The sequence below is a fragment of the Taudactylus pleione genome, unplaced genomic scaffold (assembly GCF_031769625.1).
Source record: "Taudactylus pleione unplaced genomic scaffold, aTauple2 ptg000201l, whole genome shotgun sequence".
Lineage (NCBI taxonomy): Eukaryota > Metazoa > Chordata > Amphibia > Anura > Myobatrachidae > Taudactylus > Taudactylus pleione.
In genome coordinates, this window is record NW_028284603.1 from 7,059,771 (window position 1) to 7,079,827 (window position 20,057).

Consider the following 20,057-nt stretch of genomic DNA (forward strand, 5'->3'; position numbering starts at 1 on the left):
TGCATCCAACACATTCATAAACATGCAAGTTATGGCAGCCGTTACCACAACATAGATCTGTGAGCTAATGGTACAAAGAGTAAGAACATAGCACAGCTAGCCATGAGACACCTGGAGTGAGTGAGCTGCCAGCTCCCATGCCACTCTGTTTGCGCCAAGTATCTTTTTCGCGTCACAAACAGATATACAAGTGTCACATATCAAATGAATCAGTGCAGCCTAATAGCATTGCGACTAAGATGCATTTGCGGGCAGAAAACTCTTATTACAAGCAAAGGCGCACGGGATCTGGCACGCCGAGAGGGGCGTGTATGAGGGCACAGCTGTACTTTACCAACAACTCTTCATTCATTTTCAGTTCCCTTTTTTCTTCTCAAATACTTCTTCTCAGTTTAGTCTCATTTATGTCTTAAATGACTCCGGAGAGTGAAAGGATATCAAGGTTTTCTCTAATACACGTATAACACTTTTGTGTTTTTGAAAGCGGGAAGCGAGCAAACTGCCCTGCAACCTCGGCCTGAGACCACCACAAATACGCTGTGTGAGCTGCTACAATCTCATCCTGTAAAACCAAATCTCATTCTTGCATGTTGGTGTATAACTAATGTATGACACTTACCCGCGCTCCACAAGGAAACACCCAGTGGATATGCCCGGCTCCTCCTATTCTAAACGTTGAATCTCTGGTTACCGTGCCCTTGGCCTCCATATTCATCTGTTCTCTAGTAGGTTTGCTCTTACACAAACATAGGGGACGATGGCATTATAATCCTAGGAGGCGCTGGTCCTGTACTTTTCATGAATGACCTTTATTGACGGATTAAGCCTACACAACCCTACAGTACATGCACTGCACTTAGGGGACTGCATACATTGGTGTTTACTTTATTCCCAAATTGATAAAGGAATAATAAATAATTATTGTTATGACCTTTTCCACTACCTCCTGGAAACGTGCAGAAGGCAACGTGCTGTCTGGCCTAAAGTCTGTGCATGTTAGATATCTCAGAAGACATGCATCATGTAAATTAGGAAATATTGTCCAGACTCTCAAGCTGGCCACACACTAGACCAACTTACATCCAACTAGTTGATTGGTTGGAATGAAAATCAGCAATTTGCTCCCAAACACCGGAAAATGGACAAAACTGTTGTTTGAACAAATTGCTCAGATCAAACGTTTAACAAACTTGTCTGACGACCATATTCATCTGTTTTCTGGCATTTAGGAGCAAATTGCTGATCACATTTACTCCATACGTTACCAGATATTCATTCCAACCAATCAGCTAGTTGGATGGTTGGATGAAAGTTGGTCTAGTGTGTGGCCAGCTTAACTAAAATAGGGCTACCCAGCTGACACCATGGTTTTACTGATATAGGTTTTTTACATAGGTGCAACCATGCAGATGTACCCCACAAGCAGTGTACAACAAAGATGACATTTATATTGTTCCACCATTTGGCAGCAGCAAAATGTACAATGATTGCAAAATCACTAATTGATAGACATGAATTACAAAAAAAAGAAAAGCCTGAGCGAGCAGATACTTTTAGCGATTTTCCAGTCTATAACAAAATATCAATTACTGCTGAATTCCAGGAATAAAGTTTTGCTGCCATTCTTATTAGCCACTAACCATTCTCTGTAATTCTACTTCATTTTCTGGCTTTTCCAAATGAGCACTTTAAACAAATTACAATTTGGAATAGAATGTAAGTTAAACTCCCAGTAAAATAAATTCACCATACCGTATTGCTGCTGCTGTAAACTTGGAAAGCAATAGATATATCGGATGGATAAATACGCAAATCAACTTTCTCACATTTGTTTCTAGGACACATTTCTTCGCTGTCAATGTGACAAAATAAGAGCCAAGGTGTAGGGATAGATGGATCCTTTGTCCAATTTACTAACAAGACCTGAGTACATTGTTCAAAAGCAATCATTTGGGTGTACCTTAAAATACTGACCAAGCGGTTGGTATCTGCTGATATAAGGTAAGTAGTTTTTTTGGGGGGAAATACCCCAAAAAACTAGGGCCCACACCTGGCAGTAAATGGACATTGGGCCTGATTAAGTAAGGATCGTGGCTGCGATTACGCATGCAGTCTCACTGCAATATGCTAATCCATTGCGATCGCTATACCGTTGCATGCACTACATAAGGAAACCATCTGTAACTTCGAGTACAATCGCAGCCTCACGTATACTTGCACAAGGCCTTATCGCACGCAGTGAAAGGCCAAGCTGCATATGGCATTGCAGTGGATAATTTATGCACGCCCCTGCAACGACGTTCAAACGCACTGGCACGCCTGCGTTTCCAGGACCCCCCCCGTCACCTCTCACAAATGGCACTTCCTGTCACTCACTCTGCGATGGGTCTGCGTAGTCACAGCGATCGCAGTTCCGATCACAGTGGCTGGTTCGCGCACGAGCACTGCGACGCATACGCAGAACACAACAATTGTCCAATTGCGTGCGTAACCGCAGTAGCGATCCTTACTGGAACAGGCAAATTGTTAAATTGTTAATTATTACGTAAGTATTTAACTATGAGTTTTCAGCCCCACGAGGAAGATAAAATTATAGCTAATGGGGGACTTTTGCAATTGGTGGTAAATCGGTCACTGATGGTGTATAAGCTCTCACACACCTGTAGACAAAGTTTTCATTACCGGATTCTAAGTATCTTAAATGACCAGTATACCTAAATTACATTTTGGTCTAATATGCAAACACAGGTTTTAATACTCATCAGTATAATTAATGAGGAAGATATTAAACTCTGCTAGAATACATAAATCTTGTCAGCCCTCCACACATGAATTTAAAATGGAATAGTCAAGTCATAAATAATTTTGCTATTTAATTATCCACTGTGACTCCCCCTCTGCAGACATACAGCATAGTTTCCACCAAAAGTCACATTTTAGCTCATATATTTCATATATTTTTTTAACATTTTTTGGTTTAAACCATTTTTTTCACTAATGTTTTAATGGAAAAAAAGTGGATCCTGCATATTATATTAATACTGCAAAACATTGCTATGTATTAGAAACCTTGATCAACTATGTTTTAATGATTTTTAACAAAGTTATTAGGATTTTTTTATCTCATCAAAAGATAGCAAGACTAAAGGCCCCCATACACAGCACGATATACGTATATAGGTGCTATATCGTGCCATGTATGGGCGCTCCCGCGGGGTCGTACATCCCATTCAGATGAAGGAGGGGTAAGCCGGTATATCGTGCGGTCTGCGGGGACCGCACAATTGCCGGCGGTGACAGCACAATCCCTCTGCCGACAGATCGGCAGTCGCCCTACTCGGTGCATCACACCGTGTATGGGCACCTTAAGGGCTAAATGTAATAGAGTGCGAGCCGGCGCCGCTGCAGGCATACATGCGAGCATTCCGGTATTTAAAGCAGCAAGCATGTTAAAGGCAAAACCAGCTTGGTTACTCGCATGTATTCCCGCACTCTATTACATTTATTCCAAAAGGTGCATACACACACACAACGATTTTTTGAACGATTATCGTTTAACGATAATCATTTGAAAAAATCGTTCACTTTCTGCGTCAAACGATGAACGATTATTGTTCATGCGCGTTCACGTTTGTAGTTCAGTCAGACTTGTCAACTCAACGATTTTCATTAAGTTAGTATGCAAAAATCGTTTGTACTTCATTAAAATCGTTCATTACATTTAAATGAACAACTTTAGTAAACGATTTTAGTTCATTTTTTCAAGGTAGAAAATCGTTTACTAAAATCGTTCATTAATTTAATCGTTATGTGTGTATGCAGCTTTAGTATTTCTTCCTTTCACTCATCTCAGTAGGACTGAAGGTTTTGAATTGAAATACTCATGAGATTAAACCATGAGGTGTTTCTCTGTGTATTGCCACTTTAATGGGTTGGAGTTTTTACCATGTAGGAAGCAGAATGTTAGTTGTGGTATTTTCCTGTTCTATAGGATTGTTAGGGGTGGAGTTTGTAGAGTCTTATGGCGCATATCCAAAACACGATTAAAGTGAACAATTGAACGATAACGACATTATTAAATTGTTCATTAATCGTGCAGTAATTCTGCCGGCAACGACCAGCGATGCGCACTCCCGCTGGTCGTTCTCGGCATTTATCATCATCTGAACATGCAGGCCAACCTGACGAGATCATCAGGTTGTGCACGTCGGAGATGAGGGAGGGTGCCTGCACTAACGACATATCGTACAGTGTGGGCACATTATCCACTGCACGGTATAATAAACAATTACGCTGTTGTAATCGTACAGTCGTTCTACACTCGAGTAGTGGATATCCCCCTTTAGCTGATGCTAGGCAGATTAAGGGGTCTATGTATCAAAGCTTGATGAGAGATACAATTGTGAGATAGAAATCACCAACCAATCAGCTTCTAATTTACATTTTATAGGCGGTGTTTGAAAAATGACAGTTAGGAGCTGATTGGTTAACACTTTTTCTCTCACAATTTTTATCTCTCATCAACCTTTGATACATAGGCCCCTAAGTACCTCTCTGATCTGGTTCACCCTCCCTATTTATCTGTTGTGTGTGAATTTACTGCATTTGTTCAACTCACTGAAATGAAGACCACAAGCAACAAGAATGTGGAATAATATCAGGGTGAATCTCTTATAATAGGCTTTTTTTGTAGTAGTCACAACATACTTAAAAAAAAAATCTGAGTGTTTTTTTTTATTATTTTTAAAAACCATTTGGTTTAAACCATCCAACCCTGATTAATGGTAAGGCTGCTAGCAGCTACTTAACACTCTTCCATTTGTTACAGAATAACTTCTTATGGGTGGAGTACAAAAGCTAAAAATACTGGAAGGCGGTATATAACCTGGGGGCGTGGCTTGGCTCAGGATGGAGTAACAGCGTCTAGCTGTAGCTCCCACAGATACTCAGTTTCTCATCCTGATCCCCTGGTGGTCTAGGGTTAACATCCCCTCCGCTGCTGTGTGACCCCCTCCTGCAGTCTCCGGTGCTCCATTCTGAAGCATTCGGAGTGTTGTGGCTTGCCTATCCGTGGTGGTGTGCAGTGGGGCCTGTACCAGTGCCTGTCACCCAGCCGCGGGTGCTCCCGTCCTGCCCCTTCCCCCCACCCCCCTCTCCACATGCTGAGGATGATGCTAATCATAGTGGTACACCACATTCCACCCAGCAATTCTGCAAGCCATCTCTGCCTCTGAACAACGGGTCACTGATAAGATTGGCCAAGTACAGATTGATGTGTCCCTTCTTCGCCAAGATTTACAAAAGATAAGGGAGAGAATAGGAGAAACTGAGCACCGTATTTCGGATGCCACCTCTCCTTTAAAAAGCTGAATTGCTCTTGTAAAAAGATGAGGACTTATCGTCACAAGTGGCGTCCATCCAGGCCAAGCTATCCAATTTTGAGGGGCGACTTAGTCGCAATAGTGTTGACCTTGTCGGGCTTCCTGAGAGGGCTGAGGGCTCGGCACCCGAGAAATTAAATTTCTTGAGAACTGGCTGGTTCAATTGTTCACACGGGAAGCTTTCAGTACCCAATTTGCTGAGGAGCGTGCACATCGTCTCCCTTTTAGACCTCCTCCGCTTGGTGCTCCCGCTAGAACCTTCATTGCCCGCTTGCTACATTTCAATGATTGGGACACTATTCTCCGGCTAACCCATACTGATGGCCCACTGCAATTTGAAAATCATTCTGTATCAGTTTTTCCAGACTTTGCACTAGAGGGACAAAGGAGTCGCTCGCAGTTCCTGCAAGTCAAGCGCAAACTCCGTGATCGTAATATCCAAATATTCCATGTTAGTGCCTGCACGTTTGAGAGTAGTACACGACAATTACACCCATTTCTTTGCTAACCCCAAGGATGCGGAACACTGGTTGGACCGGCAACCCCATGCTCCTCGTTGAGACTCCTTTTTTTTTTAGCTAGATGTTCTTACTTTCTAGGTGCCTACACTGCATATTACCAATAGTATATGCATCAGTTTATATGAGCACATGTGCTCTGGAGTTTCGTATCATATCATGCGTATTTTATATTTGTCTGATATATAATGCTGGCCTGTATTTTCTATATGTTCTATATATGTTTGATTATTCCACCAGGGGAGAAATTACAATTCTGTTTTCTGCTGGATACAGCTATAGGGTTTAATTCCCTATACCCTCGTTAATTTGTGCTCTATCTAGGGGTTAGCAAGAAACCATTTGTTTGTTAGGTTAGTTTAGGGGGGGTTTGTTATAGGGCATGGGGACTAGGTATACCTCAGGTTTTGACGGTTATACAGGGTGGGTTAGAGTTGGGTTCGTATGTTTTTTTTTCTTATGTCATCAATATGCGTATGTATGTGCAATTTTTGTTTCTATTGTTTTCCACTGTTTCTCAAGATATAATGTGCAGTTTTACATTGTGCTGGTTGCACAGGCCCGCTTAGAGCCATCCCGCAGGGTGCTGCATATGTTTACCCCCTTTCTTCTGAGACCCTATGACTGATAGCACTGAGGAACTCCACCTACTTGGCTGGAATGTTCGTGGTCTAAATGATAAGGTTAAGCGCTCTCTTGTTATGTCCCAGGTTAAGAAGTACCGTGCCGATATCATCCGTCTCTCAGAAGTTTATATGGTAGCACATTTATATGGTAGCAAAGTGTTGGCTCTTAAGCCTTGGATAGGATATATGTATGTATCATTCCACATTTTCACATAATGCAAGGGTGGTTTCAGTTCTTATTAAAAAGTCAGTGCAAGCAATTTCAATCAGAGTCCAGTTTGGTTGATACCCATGGCAAATTTGTTTTTCTCCATGTTAATGTCAATCGAACCCTTCTTCATATAATGGCCGTTTATATTCCTCCCCCATATAAATAGTGAGATTCTACGTCAAGCTCCTTTATTTATTGCTCAATCCCCGGGTACTCCTGTGATATGTGTGGGTGACTTTAATAATGTTATGGAGCATTATTTGGATCGTTGGCAGGAAGGTGCTACTTTTGCCTTATTCTCTCCCTCCCCCACTCCGTCTGCCAGTCTAATTGATGAATTGGGTTGGATTGACATTTGGCAAAGTCAGAATCCCTTTGCCACTCCATATTTGTGTCATTCTACTTCCTTCCATACGTTATCCCGATGGTGAATTGGGTTGGATTGACATTTGGCGAACGGAATCCCTTTGCCACTCAATACTTGTCATTCTACTTCCTTCCATACGTTATCCCGAATAGACCTAGTATTGGTTTATTCTATTAGGTCTTCTGCAGCATCTGAGGTAGTTTATTTGTATAGGGGAATCTCTGATCATTCTCCTGTGCTACTTACTTTGAACACATCTCAAGATAAGGGGGTTCGTTATTGGAAATTACACCCATTTTGGCTATCTTTAATGGGGACGGGCTCCGAACTTGTTGCAGCACGGGAAGGCTTTACTTCTGACAACTCCTCCCACCCAAACTTTACTACTAAGCATGATGCCCTCAAAGCCTATATGCAGGGTTCCTTTATTAAAAGGGTTTCTAAAATTAAGATGTATAATAGAGGGGAGGAGACCCGCCTAGAGCTCTTATATCAGCAACTAGAAGCTCAATATATCCTATCTCAGTCGCCTTTAGATCGCGAGCTTTGGATGGGCGCTCAGAGGGAATGTTGAAGTATCTCTTTGAGAAATCCAAATGTAGACTGCTTTTATCTAGACATGAGCAATACTTCCGGGCTGAAGTCGGGAGCAGTTAGTTGGCCTTTCTGGCAAGGGAAGACTCTCGTACTAATATTATCCGATGCATTCTTGACTCTCAGGGTCAGTGTGTCATTCGGGGGCTGGCATTGCAGAGGTGTTTGTAAATATTATTCTTCTCTATACACTTCCAGAGACTGATACTCAGCCAAACAGCTTCAGGAATATTTGGGCCAGATTGCCCTGCCGTGTCTTTCTCAGGAAGCTATCGAGTGTCTCGATGCTCCATTTACATTAGAGGAGGTTGAGGCGGCGGTTTCCTCTCTTCCCACTTTCAAAGCCCTGGGTGTGATGGAATCCCTGTGGAGGTGTATAGAAAATTCAAATATTTTTATCCTGTACTTACTGTATTTATTTAAATTCTCTGATTGACTGGGGTTCCCTTCCCTCTTCCATGTCTGAGGCTTTTATTATTGTATTAGCCAAACCTGGGAAAGATCCCACCCTCCCTGAGTCTTACTGACCCTTTCACTATTAACCACAGATGTCAAAATATTAGCCAAATTACCTGCTACACGTTTCAAATCTAGTGATTACGTCAATTATTCATCCCAATCAGACGGGTTTTATGCCAGGGAAGTCATCGGTCCCGAGTCTTCGCAGACTGTTCTATCATTTGCAGAGAAGTGATTTTGTTAGAGAGGAGGCAGTGGTGATGTCCTTGGATGCTTCCAAGGCCTTCGACTCGGTAGAATGGAGATACATCTGGGCTGTGCTCCGTAAATTCGCTTTTGGGCCTAGTCTTATTCATTAGATTCAGCTCCTGTACTCTTCCCCAGCAGCCCGCGTGTCTGTTAATGGATATAAGTCAGCACCCTTTCCCCTTGCGAAGGGGACTCGTCAGGGTTGTCAGCTATCCCCTGCCCTTTTTGCAAGGACCATTGAGCCGTGGGCTTGTCTATTGCATGTGTTAATGTATTTGGTGTTTTCTCAGGATTGCTTATCAAGTGGGAGAAGTCCAATATATTCCCTATTTCTGGCTGTATTCCAGATGAGGGGCAGCTGCCTTACCCCCTGCAGTGGACTTTAAAGTTTATATATTTGGGTGTTTGGATTACACCCCAGGCCACGGATTATGTATCCCAAAATATTGATCCTGTTACAGCCAGTTTTAAAGCGAAGGTTCACGTCTGGAAAAAATTACCCTTCTCAGTTTTGGGATGTATTAATTTGTTTAAGATGTCTATTCAGCTCAATTATTTATATATCCTGCAGCACTCTCCAGTTTATGTACCCAAAAGAGTGTTTTCGGTCATTTATGGTTATCTAACATCTTTTATTTGGGGGAGTGGGTCGGCTAGAGTATCTATTAAAACTCTGTACAAACCTAAAGCTTCTGGTGGGCTAGGTCTTCCTAACCTTCAGTTCTATTATACAGCCGCTCAGTTGGTCCACCTGTCAGATTGGGTAACTGGCTCCGCTGGCTTGACATTGTCGGGTTATCTGGCTGAACGAGTGGGTTCCTCTCTTACACTGCTACTGTTTTTACTCCATGGCGTATCTGCCACTGGTTTGCCTCCTGTACTTCATCAAGCTCTGTTGATTTGGCGATATGTTCACACTCTATTTGATTAGTCTGATTTAGATGCGGATTTCCCTCTGTGGTTTAATAGTTCATATCCTGAGTTGTGTAAATTGTCGATGGACAACATATGGTTCTTAAAAGGTGTCACGACTCTAGGTCAGTTGTACAGTGACGGGCATTTTAAATCTTTTCAGCAGTTAGGAACTGAATTTAGTATTCCCAATACAGCCTTTTTTAGATACTTGCAATTACGGCAAGTTATACAAACACAGTTTACTCGTCCCACTTCTGTGTTATCGCCTTCTCCCATTAAATCCTTAGTGGCTTCTTTAGGCTCTAAGGGCAGAGTGTCCTCTGTCTATGCCACCCTCAATGATAACTTGCTCCCAGAGTTGCTTTCTCCCCTTCAGATGAAGTGGGAAACTGATATAGGTCCGATCTCTGATGAGCATTGGTCACAAATTTTGGGTTTGATAAAATTCACTACACCCTGTATTCGGTATCAGCAGGTACACTTCTACGTATTGCACAGAGTGTATCGTACGCCTGTATCTCTGCAATGTGCTGGCCTTAGGGAGGACTCCCTCTGCCCTGTCGGGAGGAGAAGGATATATTACTTACAGCTCTCTCTTTGCCCAGCTTTAGCCCTAAAATCTGTCTATTTGGCCTTGACCTAGAAGAGACGCACTCGATGATACTGTATCGTTATACCATGTGTCTCTCCACATTGGCCAAGGTGATTGTGGCACGGTCCTGATTTTCGGTTGACCCCCCCGACCCGTTTAAACAGAGAATCTTGGTTAATGTTGTGATCAAGCACGAAATACATATGTTTTTAATCCCATAACTCCATGTAGAAATTTCACGATAAGTGGGACTGCCGGTAACGCTGCCACAGTCACATAACCTTATTTATACTATAGGTGAGATGTGCATGGGTGGGTCTGTGCTGGTGTTATTGTCCTGTTAGCTATCCGGCCATTTTATGTTTATTATCGCAGTGTACTGTTATTCTCTTTTGCGAATATTCATGTTAGCCTGTTCTATATATTTTTTTTCTTCTATATATTTGCCGAATCCTATATACTCCTTACTGAACAGATGTACTGGTACTACTGTAAAAGCTTGCAAACAAATTGCACTTGTATTTACTTTCTTATAATGTATTTTATTATGTATTTGATGACTTTTGTAATGTTTAACCTTTAAAATTTCTTAATAAAGAATATGATTTAAAAAAATAAATAAATACTGGAAGGCAACATGGGGTCCTCAGCCACAGCCGTGCTTCCAGGCATTTGAGTTTCTGTACCACCACTTGATTGCCTTGTGTATGAATCAACCAATCTGCATATTTCTGCAAAGCCAGTGTGACAAGCTTTAAGCACCTCACATCCAATGTAGCAACCTGTTGCAGTGCAGAAAAATGCACATATTGATGTATATCAATATATCTTTCTCTCTTTGACATAGATAGATGATTATTTTAAGTATCTATCTATCTATGTTATGGCCAACAATGTAGCAGACCTATAAGTAGCAAACATACAGTGTACCAAATATAAAAAGCTTATCTGTACAATATCATGTAGTCAGGTATGAAGCATTTTTTCCAATGCGTTTCGTCTGTAGTTCAGACTTCATCAATTGATGATGAACACTGTACGTTTGTTACTTACTATATGTCTGCTGATTTTTAAATTTTTTTGTGCATTAAATATACTTTTTTTTTAAACCTTGAAGTATCTGTGCATTTTGTTAAAGGTTCGTAATATATTACCTCAATATACTAGTAGACACTTGCTGATAATTGTGTCCTAAATAACATATGCATAGTAAGATACTGGTTTTAAGAAGTACGCACAATGGTATTTTTAATTTTTCAATTATGGGCCGAAGAATGGTCTGAAGACGAAACAACGTTAAGCTATTCCATATTCTATTTTTATTGGTCTTTATTGGTTTATTTGTTCTTATTGCATTTTCTTGCATTTATCACTTTAAAAGCACTTTTTAGGGGTCACTTTCAACTTAAAATATATGTTTCTACGTGTAATTCATCATTACACTTATTAGTACCAAGTTACCCCTCTTTTTTGTATTTGGGGAGTGCATATATGAACTAAAGCACTTATATCACAATTGGCACTTGAATATTTATTTTATTTAGGTTGTGTATGTATAGGTGCTAGGTATACCTTCACTTTCTCTGTAATATAATATATATGGATCATTCCACATCAGATCAGATTATAAGAGAGGATGTCAAAAAGACTATTTCTGCTACAACAGTAATCGAATGTCAACTTTTTTTCTCTACTATGAAACAGAGTGCCATGCTGATTTTCTTTTGTGGTAGTAATGTATACCTTTGTTAAGCACCTAAAAACATTGGGATATCTAATGTTGATTTCACCTAGCGCTTTTAATTCTGTTCCAAAGTCTTGCCTCTTTGCTGTAACTCGAAACGTAAGGCAGATAAAGTAATTTGGTTTGGATATTTGGATTCGAGAGGAAAAGTTGCCATAGGTGTCCAAATGTTGTGGTGATTCCTTAATAAACACCAGTAATACTTAAAATAAACTGGAATAAATAAGCCGCGATTAGTAAATAGTTTAATAAATTTAAAAATCGATATTTCGGAAACTAATCGTCAGATAGTTAAGATATTTGGCAGAAAGAGTTTTTTGGACATCCCCTCTTAACTTAATTTCCGAAAAATCGTGCCCTTATATCAGGGGTGGAGAACTTCTTTTCTGCCGAGGGCCATTTTGATATTAATAACATTATTTGCGGGCCTGGTTTAGGCCATGCCCCCTCTCTGAGGATGCTCCGGGGAGCTGCAAGGGCAGCGGTGTGACCGTCTGAAGCGTCCTAAGGACGCTCCAGGTGGCACTGCTGCATAGGTTCTGGCTGCAGTGTGCCATTCTAGGCACCCTGCTAGCCAAATGAGGCTATCAGAAAAAAGCTCTGAGGGCCAGACCAAAAGATACAGAGGGCCTTATATGGCCCCCGGCAGGAGGTTCCCCATCCCTGCCTTACATTAAGGCTGCATCTAAAAAAACTGCATTTCTCCCACAGAGAATTCCGGAATATATATATATATATATATATATATATATATATATATACTGTGTATATATGTTTGATGTGTGCCTACCAGTTCCCTGTATTGGTTATTCCACACTGTCTAGGTCCATGTTGAACTGTATCTTGTTATGGGTAATGGTGCTGTTCACTAATGCTTACTTTTGTTCCTACAGTGAGTTTCGCATCCACTGTGTGACGAGATGACGTCAGAAGCTGCAGTTTTGGTGTTTCTTAGAGTATATAGGTAAGTGAATTATTTACATGCTTCCTGACGAAAGTCTGTTGACTAAAACGTTGAAGTGAACTGCAGCCGTTACCCCGGTATGTATGTGTGTATCTATATATAATTTTCCTTCCCTCTTGCAACCACAGCGGTAGCTGTTAGCAGGGGGAGAAGGCGTGAACCATAGTTCAAAATGAGAATGACAGGCTCAGGACATGCCATTTTTGATTGTGTATGTATAACACATACACACACAAACTAGGCAAAACAACTTTAGATGTGGCTCCACACAGACACGCAAAATTAATATAAAGCTCACACAGCTGACGTGGGTTTTTCTCAATAGTAAATAACATTTGCTCTATCCATCATAGAAACAATGCTGCAATTTGAACTGGCTTTTTCTTGGCTGTGGCTGGAGAAAGTTGTGTTCCACGCTTGCCTTGATACACTACTATACTGAAGCAGAACAGTGTGAGAAAATATCCTACTGAAGATTGTTCAAGTCTCATAGCCATACCTAAGGAGTTTGGAATCCCAGTTAAAGGAAAGATTAAGGCAGGAGTGTACAACTCGGCGGTAAAACAAGAAAAAAAGAAAATCTCTTGCAAGAAAAGAACATGGTATGGTGGGAACTGTGCATCACAAGGGGCAGGGCCGGCAGCTCACCTGCCTGACAGATCACAAAGTGTCACCTGATACAGCTTATTAGGGGCTCTACTCTTTGTTGTGCTTCTGGTTTGTGTCACTGTGTTTTTCTGTCTTGTTGAGATTAATTATTTATAAAATGAAGCAATTCGATGGTAATCTACTAATGTTATAGCCGTATTTGTCTATTTTTTATTTGTCAATACAGCCAACGTCATGTATCTGGTGATTTACCAGAAGGGAACACACTGATATAATGTACTTAACTGTACAAATAAGTAGATTATAGTTTTAGACATACATCTTTGGATCCTTTGGGAAAAGGGCAGATAGTAGTAGAATAGTAGCAGTAGATAGTAGATAGTAGTAGACCTAGAAGTAACACTACGATACACAGGTCAGCCACAGCAGTAATGTGTGTGCAGTAACCCTATGTCCTAGCTGCCGCGTTTCCAAATATGTAAAGGGCTAAGCAGGATTTTTCATTGACTGAGGACTTATTAATGAGTAGGGAGATGTACATTCCAAGCTTGTTTTTAACGGATCCAGGGAAGGGAAGCATATGGGGAAGGGAAGCCTGTCTCTGACGGGTCCAGGGAAAGGAAGCCTGTTTTTAACGGATCCAGGGAAGGGAAGCATATGGGGAAGGGAAGCCTGTCTCTGACGGATCCAGGGAAGGGAAGCCTGTTTCTAACGGATCCAGGGAAGGGAAGCATACGGGAAAGGGAAGCCTGTCTCTGACGGATCCAGGGAAGGGAAGCATATGGGGAAGGGAAGCCTGTCTCTGATGGATCCACGGAAGGGAAGCCTGTTTCTAACGGATCCAGGGAAGGGAAGCCTGTTTATAACGGATCCAGGGAAGGGAAGCATATGGGAAAGGGAAGCCTGTCTCTGACGGATCCAGGGAAGGGAAGCATATGGGAAAGGGAAGCCTGTCTCTGACGGATCCAGGGAAGGGAAGCCTGTTTCTAACGGATCCAGGGAAGGGAAGCATACGGGAAAGGGAAGCCTGTCTCTGACAGAACCAGGGAAGGGAAGCCTTTTTTTAAGGGATCCAGGGAAGGGAAGCATATGGGGAAGGGAAGCCTGTCTCTGACGGGTCCAGGGAAGGGAAGCCTGTTTCTAACGGATCCAGGGAAGGGAAGCATACGGGAAAGGGAAGCCTGTCTCTGACGGATCCAGGGAAGGGAAGCATATGGGAAAGGGAAGTCGGTCTCTGACAGATCCAGGGAAGGGAAGCCTGTTTCTAATGGATCCAGGGAAGGGAAGCATATGGGAAAGGGAAGTCGGTCTCTGACAGATCCAGGGAAGGGAAGCCTGTTTCTAATGGATCCAGGGAAGGGAAGCATACGGGAAAGGGAAGCCTGTCTCTGATGGATCCAGGGAAGGGAAGCCTGTTTCTAACGGATCCAGGGAAGGGAAGCATATGGGAAAGGGAAGCCTGTCTCTGACAGAACCAGGGAAGGGAAGCCTGTTTCTAACGGATCCAGGGAAGGGAAGCATACGGGAAAGGGAAGCCTGTCTCTGACGGATCCAGGGAAGGGAAGCATATGGGAAAGGGAAGTCGGTCTCTGACAGATCCAGGGAAGGGAAGCATATGGGAAAGGGAAGTCGGTCTCTGACAGATCCAGGGAAGGGAAGCCTGTTTCTAATGGATCCAGGGAAGGGAAGCATACGGGAAAGGGAAACCTGTCTCTGATGGATCCAGGGAAGGGAAGCCTGTTTCTAACGGATCCAGGGAAGGGAAGCATACGGGAAAGGGAAGCCTGTCTCTGACGGATCCAGGGAAGGGAAGCATATGGGAAAGGGAAGTCGGTCTCTGACAGATCCAGGGAAGGGAAGCCTGTTTCTAATGGATCCAGGGAAGGGAAGCATACGGGAAAGGGAAGCCTGTCTCTGATGGATCCAGGGAAGGGAAGCCTGTTTCTAACGGATCCAGGGAAGGGAAGCATATGGGAAAGGGAAGCCTGTCTCTGACAGAACCAGGGAAGGGAAGCCTTTTTTTAACGGATCCAGGGAAGGGAAGCATACGGGAAAGGGAAGCCTGTCTCTGATGGATCCAGGGAAGGGAAGCATATGGGAAAGGGAAGCCGGTCTCTGACAGATCCAGGGAAGGGAAGCCTGTTTCTAACGGATCCAGGGAAGGGAAGAATACGGGAAAGGGAAGCCTGTCTTTGATGGATCCACGGAAGGGAAGCCTGTTTCTAACGGATCCAGGGAAGGGAAGCCTGTTTATAACGGATCCAGGGAAGGGAAGCATACGGGAAAGGGAAGTCTGTCTCTAACGGATCCAGGGAAGGGAAGCCTGTTTCTAACGGATCCAGGGAAGGGAAGCATACGGGAAAGGGAAGCCTGTCTCTGATGGATCCAGGGAAGGGAAGCCTGTTTCTAACGGATCCAGGGAAGGGAAGCCTGTTTCTAACGGATCCAGGGAAGGGTAGCTTAGGGGAAAGGGAAGCCTGTCTCTGACGGATCCAGGGAAGGGAAGCCTGTTTCGAACGGATCCAGGGAAGGGAAGCATACGGGAAAGGGAAGCCTGTCGCTGACGGATCCACAGAAAGGAGGCATACGGGAAAGGGAAGCCTGTCTCTGATGGATCCAGGGAAGGGAAGCCTGTTTCGAACGCATCCAGGGAAGGGAAGCATACGGGAAAGGGAAGCTTGTCGCTGACGGATCCACAGAAGGGAGGCATACGGGAAAGGGAAGCCTGTCTCTGACGGATCCAGGGAAGGGAAGCCTGTTTCTGGAAGACCTCTTACACCTACTGTAGCATGGGGTTGGTGCACATGCCGATACTAATGATGCCGGTGAAACATCAGTGGGCGGTGTGGCTTTCTAGCAGATGCACAAAGCCCCGCTACAGTTGTTTGGATTCTTGCATTAGCATACGGTAGTAAATCAGGCTTTCGCGGTTGTCCGCAACTACAGACACATTTTGTGGGGAGTTCAATTATCCCCAATAATTTATTAGGGCTGAAAAAAGGTTGTAGCTGCCAGCTTTAATGCCTGGGGCTATTCAATTACAGCCCTTTTTTCTCGCTCCAATAAATTATTTGTTATCTGGAGTTAACACGTAGAGTCCGTGAAAAGGTCCCGAACCATTGTTAACCGACTATTTGCGCCTAGTAACTGGCCAATTATCACGAATATCTCAGACCCGAAAAGAAATACACGTCAAGTGCAGAGCGGCGGGCTGACTTCTGGACTAATTGGATAGCCCCAGGGGATAAATTAGCTTGCATTAAATTGCCGCAGCTAATTGAATTCCCCCTTTGTGTGCAACTCAGAATCAGCCCCGAAGACACAGATGTTAATTAAAAACCTACATGCAAAAGTCCTCTATCCAAGGTCAGTCACCCAAATAAACAACTAGCTTTGAACAGTATAGCCATGGCCAAAAGTTTTGAGAATGACAAGTATTGGTTTTCACAAAGTTTGCTGCTTCAGTGTTTTTAGAGCTTTTTGTCAGATGTGACTATGGAATAGCATTTCATAAGTGTCAAAGGCTTTTATTGACAATTTCATTACGTTTATGCAAAGAGTCAATATTTGCAGTGTTGAACCTTCTCTTTCAAGACCTCTGCAATTCTCCCTGGCATGCTGTCAATCAACTTCTGGGCCACATACTGACTGATGGCCGCCCATTCTTGCCTAATCAAGGCTTGGAGTTTGTCAGAATTTGTGGGTTTTTGTTTGTCCACCCACCTCTTGAGGATTGACCACAAGTTCTCAATGGGATTAAGGTCTGAGGAGTTTCCTGGCCATGGACCCAAAATGTTGATGTTTTGTTCCCCGAGCCACTTAGTTATCACTTTTGCCTTATGCTGGAAAAGGCATTGTTCGTCACTAAACTGTTCTTGGATGGTTGGGAGAAATTGCTCTTGGAGGATGTTTTGGTACCATTCTTTATTCATGGTGATGCTCCAAACAATCTGAAAGGGGATTCATCAGAGAAATAACTTTACTTCAGTCCTCAGAAGTCCAATCCCTGTACCTTTTGAAGAAAATCAGTCTGTCCCTGATGTTTTTTCTGGAGAGAAGTGGCTTCTTTGCTGCCCTTCTTGACACCAGGCCAGCCTCCAAAAGTCTTTGCCCTGTGTCATACCAACAGTAAAGCATCCTGAGATCATTCATGTGTGGGGTTGCTTCTCAGCCAACTGAGTGGGCTCACTCACAAATTTGCCTAAGAATACAACCATGAATAAAGAATGGTACCAAAATATCCTCCAAGAGCAACTTCTCCCAACCATCCAAGAACAGTTTGGTGACGAACAATGCCTTTTCCAGCATGACGGAGCACCTTGCCATAAGGCAAAAGTGAGAACTAAGTGGCTCAGGAAACAAAACATCGACATTTTGAGTCCATGGCCAGGAAACTCCCCAGACCTTAATCCCATTGAGAACTTGTGGTCAATCCTCAAGAGGCGGGTGGACAAACAAAAACCCACAAATTCTGAGAAACTCCAAGCATTGATTAGGCAAGAATGGGCGGCCATCAGTCAGTATGTGGCTCAGAAGTTGATGGACAGCATGCCAGGGCAAACTGCAGAGGTCTTGAAAAAGAAGGGTCAAAACTGCAAATATTGACTCTTTGCATAAACTTAATGTAATTGTCAATAAAAGCCTTTGACACTTATGAAATGCTTGTAATTTTATTTCAGTATACCATAGTAACATCTGACAAAAAGGTCTAAAAACACTGAAGCAGCAAACTTTGTGAAAACCAATACTTGTCATTCTCAAAACTTTTGGCCATGGCTGTATATTGCAAGTCTGTAAGGAATCTATACACAAAGATCTGTCAAGCTGGGTACACATCAGGACGACAGATCATCCATTTGGCCAATCCTCCGTCCTATCTGATGACTGGAAAATGCATACACAATTACCAATCGTCGGCATTTACAGGTGTCCGCCCAGTTGAGCTGTCAGTCACCGGCAGCCTCTGCCAATATTTCTGTGACCGACGTGTACACACTGACTGACGCACACACGATATATCGGCCGTTCAACTGAACAGCCAATATATCGGCCAGTGTTTAACCAGCATAAGAGAACCTTGAAGAGAATTAGGACGTAAACAGGTATAGTAGGGGTATTGCCAACAGAGGGACACTGACAAATCGCAGATACAGTGATTTATCCAGCAGGTTGCATAATTGTTCTTACATTCAGAAAGGTGCTGCTTCTCCTCCAAGAAGCCATACTCAGGGTAAGATGCTACAAGGAAATAAAGAGATATAGTCACTGACACCACTGAGAACAACAGATACTTGAGGTTAAACTGTCACAAGATGATGATTATTTTACTACGTGACCTCTGAATACATTGTGCAGGCAGAGGAGTCTGAGCCTCCCAGCATGCCAGTCTGTATTCCAAGCTTCCAATCTCATCACGTAAGAAAATGATCTGCAACTGAATCCAGAGCCAATCTGTCATCAAGACCTTAGTGGTTGCAAACACAGGACAAGGGATGCCCACACAAACCTCTGCTCAGCTCCGGCCTGGAACAAGGAGCAACTTTAGCCGTAGGGACCTTTTGGCCCTTTGTGAAACTTCTAGGATTAACCAAATTAATCAGATAAAGAAAATTGATCATTTACTTCTGAAATGCCTATTTCAGATACCAGCTACAGATGCACGATGAAAAAAAGACCGAAGCGTACTCATGAGCGCGCAATGCCCTCTGCTGGCAGAGGAGAGAAGTACGATAATAAATAAATAAATGGATGTTTGACTGGAGGATGAGAACTGGCATGTCATCAGCATTGCACAACTAGTTCTAAAACACACAAACAGCAGGAGTGAAACTGGCAAGCGCGCTCAGCTTTCCCTTTCTGTCATACTTCCAGCCTTACAAGTTAGGGGACTTGCGTTACCAAGGACTGTGTACACTAATGTGAAGTGCTGTACACAAGCAACACACTCCCTGGCTGAAACCATTCAAGGTATAAAACACCGGGATTACTTGTCAGTTTGTGGTTTTACAGTGTAACAAACAAATATTTATTCTCAGATACATTGTTTATACTCCACCTGCTTTATATGAAGCACCCATTAGCCACACATTTGGCAAACTGAATACAGAATAACAATAATGTTTACATTACCTGGTTCCTTCTTTTCGTGATAATGATGTACTCCAAGATCTTCATCTAGATTAAAAAAAGGAAAAGGAAAAATAATAATTTCTACCGAGTGCTGGAAGTACTTGATTCAGCCAGACATGCAATACACTGCTCTGTGCTGCTGCATATCAGCCACACTCAAATGGTTTAACACAGCTCTCTAGCAAATGCCATTAAACTCTCTTTCCACATCAATACTTCCTCTGAACTCATAACAACAATGTAAGAAATTGTTCCCGGTATCTTCCCGAGTCCGATTTTAATTTAACAATAAATTAACATTTGATCTCTGCTAGGAGGGTTACGGATTCGCTCAGCATGCAGCTCATGTTGCTGCAGCCGTTCCAATAATCGGTCTTACAGCAATGTGGGTTATTTATGATTATGGGCGTCTTATATACAATTATAATAAATAAGGCATACACATCCTAACCGTTCTGTGAAATAGCCAATTTGGCAAAAAAATAAAAGTAAAAAAGTAAACCGCTTCATGAAAAGTTGTTGCTGTACAAGACCACTTTTAAAAACTACACAATTTCAAAGCTCCCTCTTTGGGCCTCCACCTGTATAACACCAACATAATTTCCCAGCAAGTATATTGTCTGCACAAACGTGCATTTAATTGTATACATTCCATTAGAAGATCCCTCTGTATTATACTACCTGTGCTTTTGGCTAAAT

At 42.7% G+C, this 20,057-nt stretch overlaps 1 protein-coding gene across 5 annotated transcripts in view; it reads right to left on the minus strand.

Moving 5' to 3' along the window:
* The window catches only part of WDPCP (WD repeat containing planar cell polarity effector), a 373,120-nt gene that overhangs the window by 257,101 nt on the left and 95,962 nt on the right, over positions 1-20,057 (minus strand). For 4 of the 5 annotated variants that reach the window (XM_088477497.1, XM_088477496.1, XM_088477499.1 and 1 more), the window contains exons 3-4: positions 19,359-19,403; positions 18,417-18,467 (exon numbers count right to left, since the gene is read on the minus strand). In XM_088477497.1, the coding sequence (XP_088333623.1) occupies positions 18,417-18,467; positions 19,359-19,403 (96 nt within the window). The remainder of the gene's footprint in view (positions 1-18,416; positions 18,468-19,358; positions 19,404-20,057) is intronic. The other variant, XM_088477498.1, reaches the window with a different exon arrangement.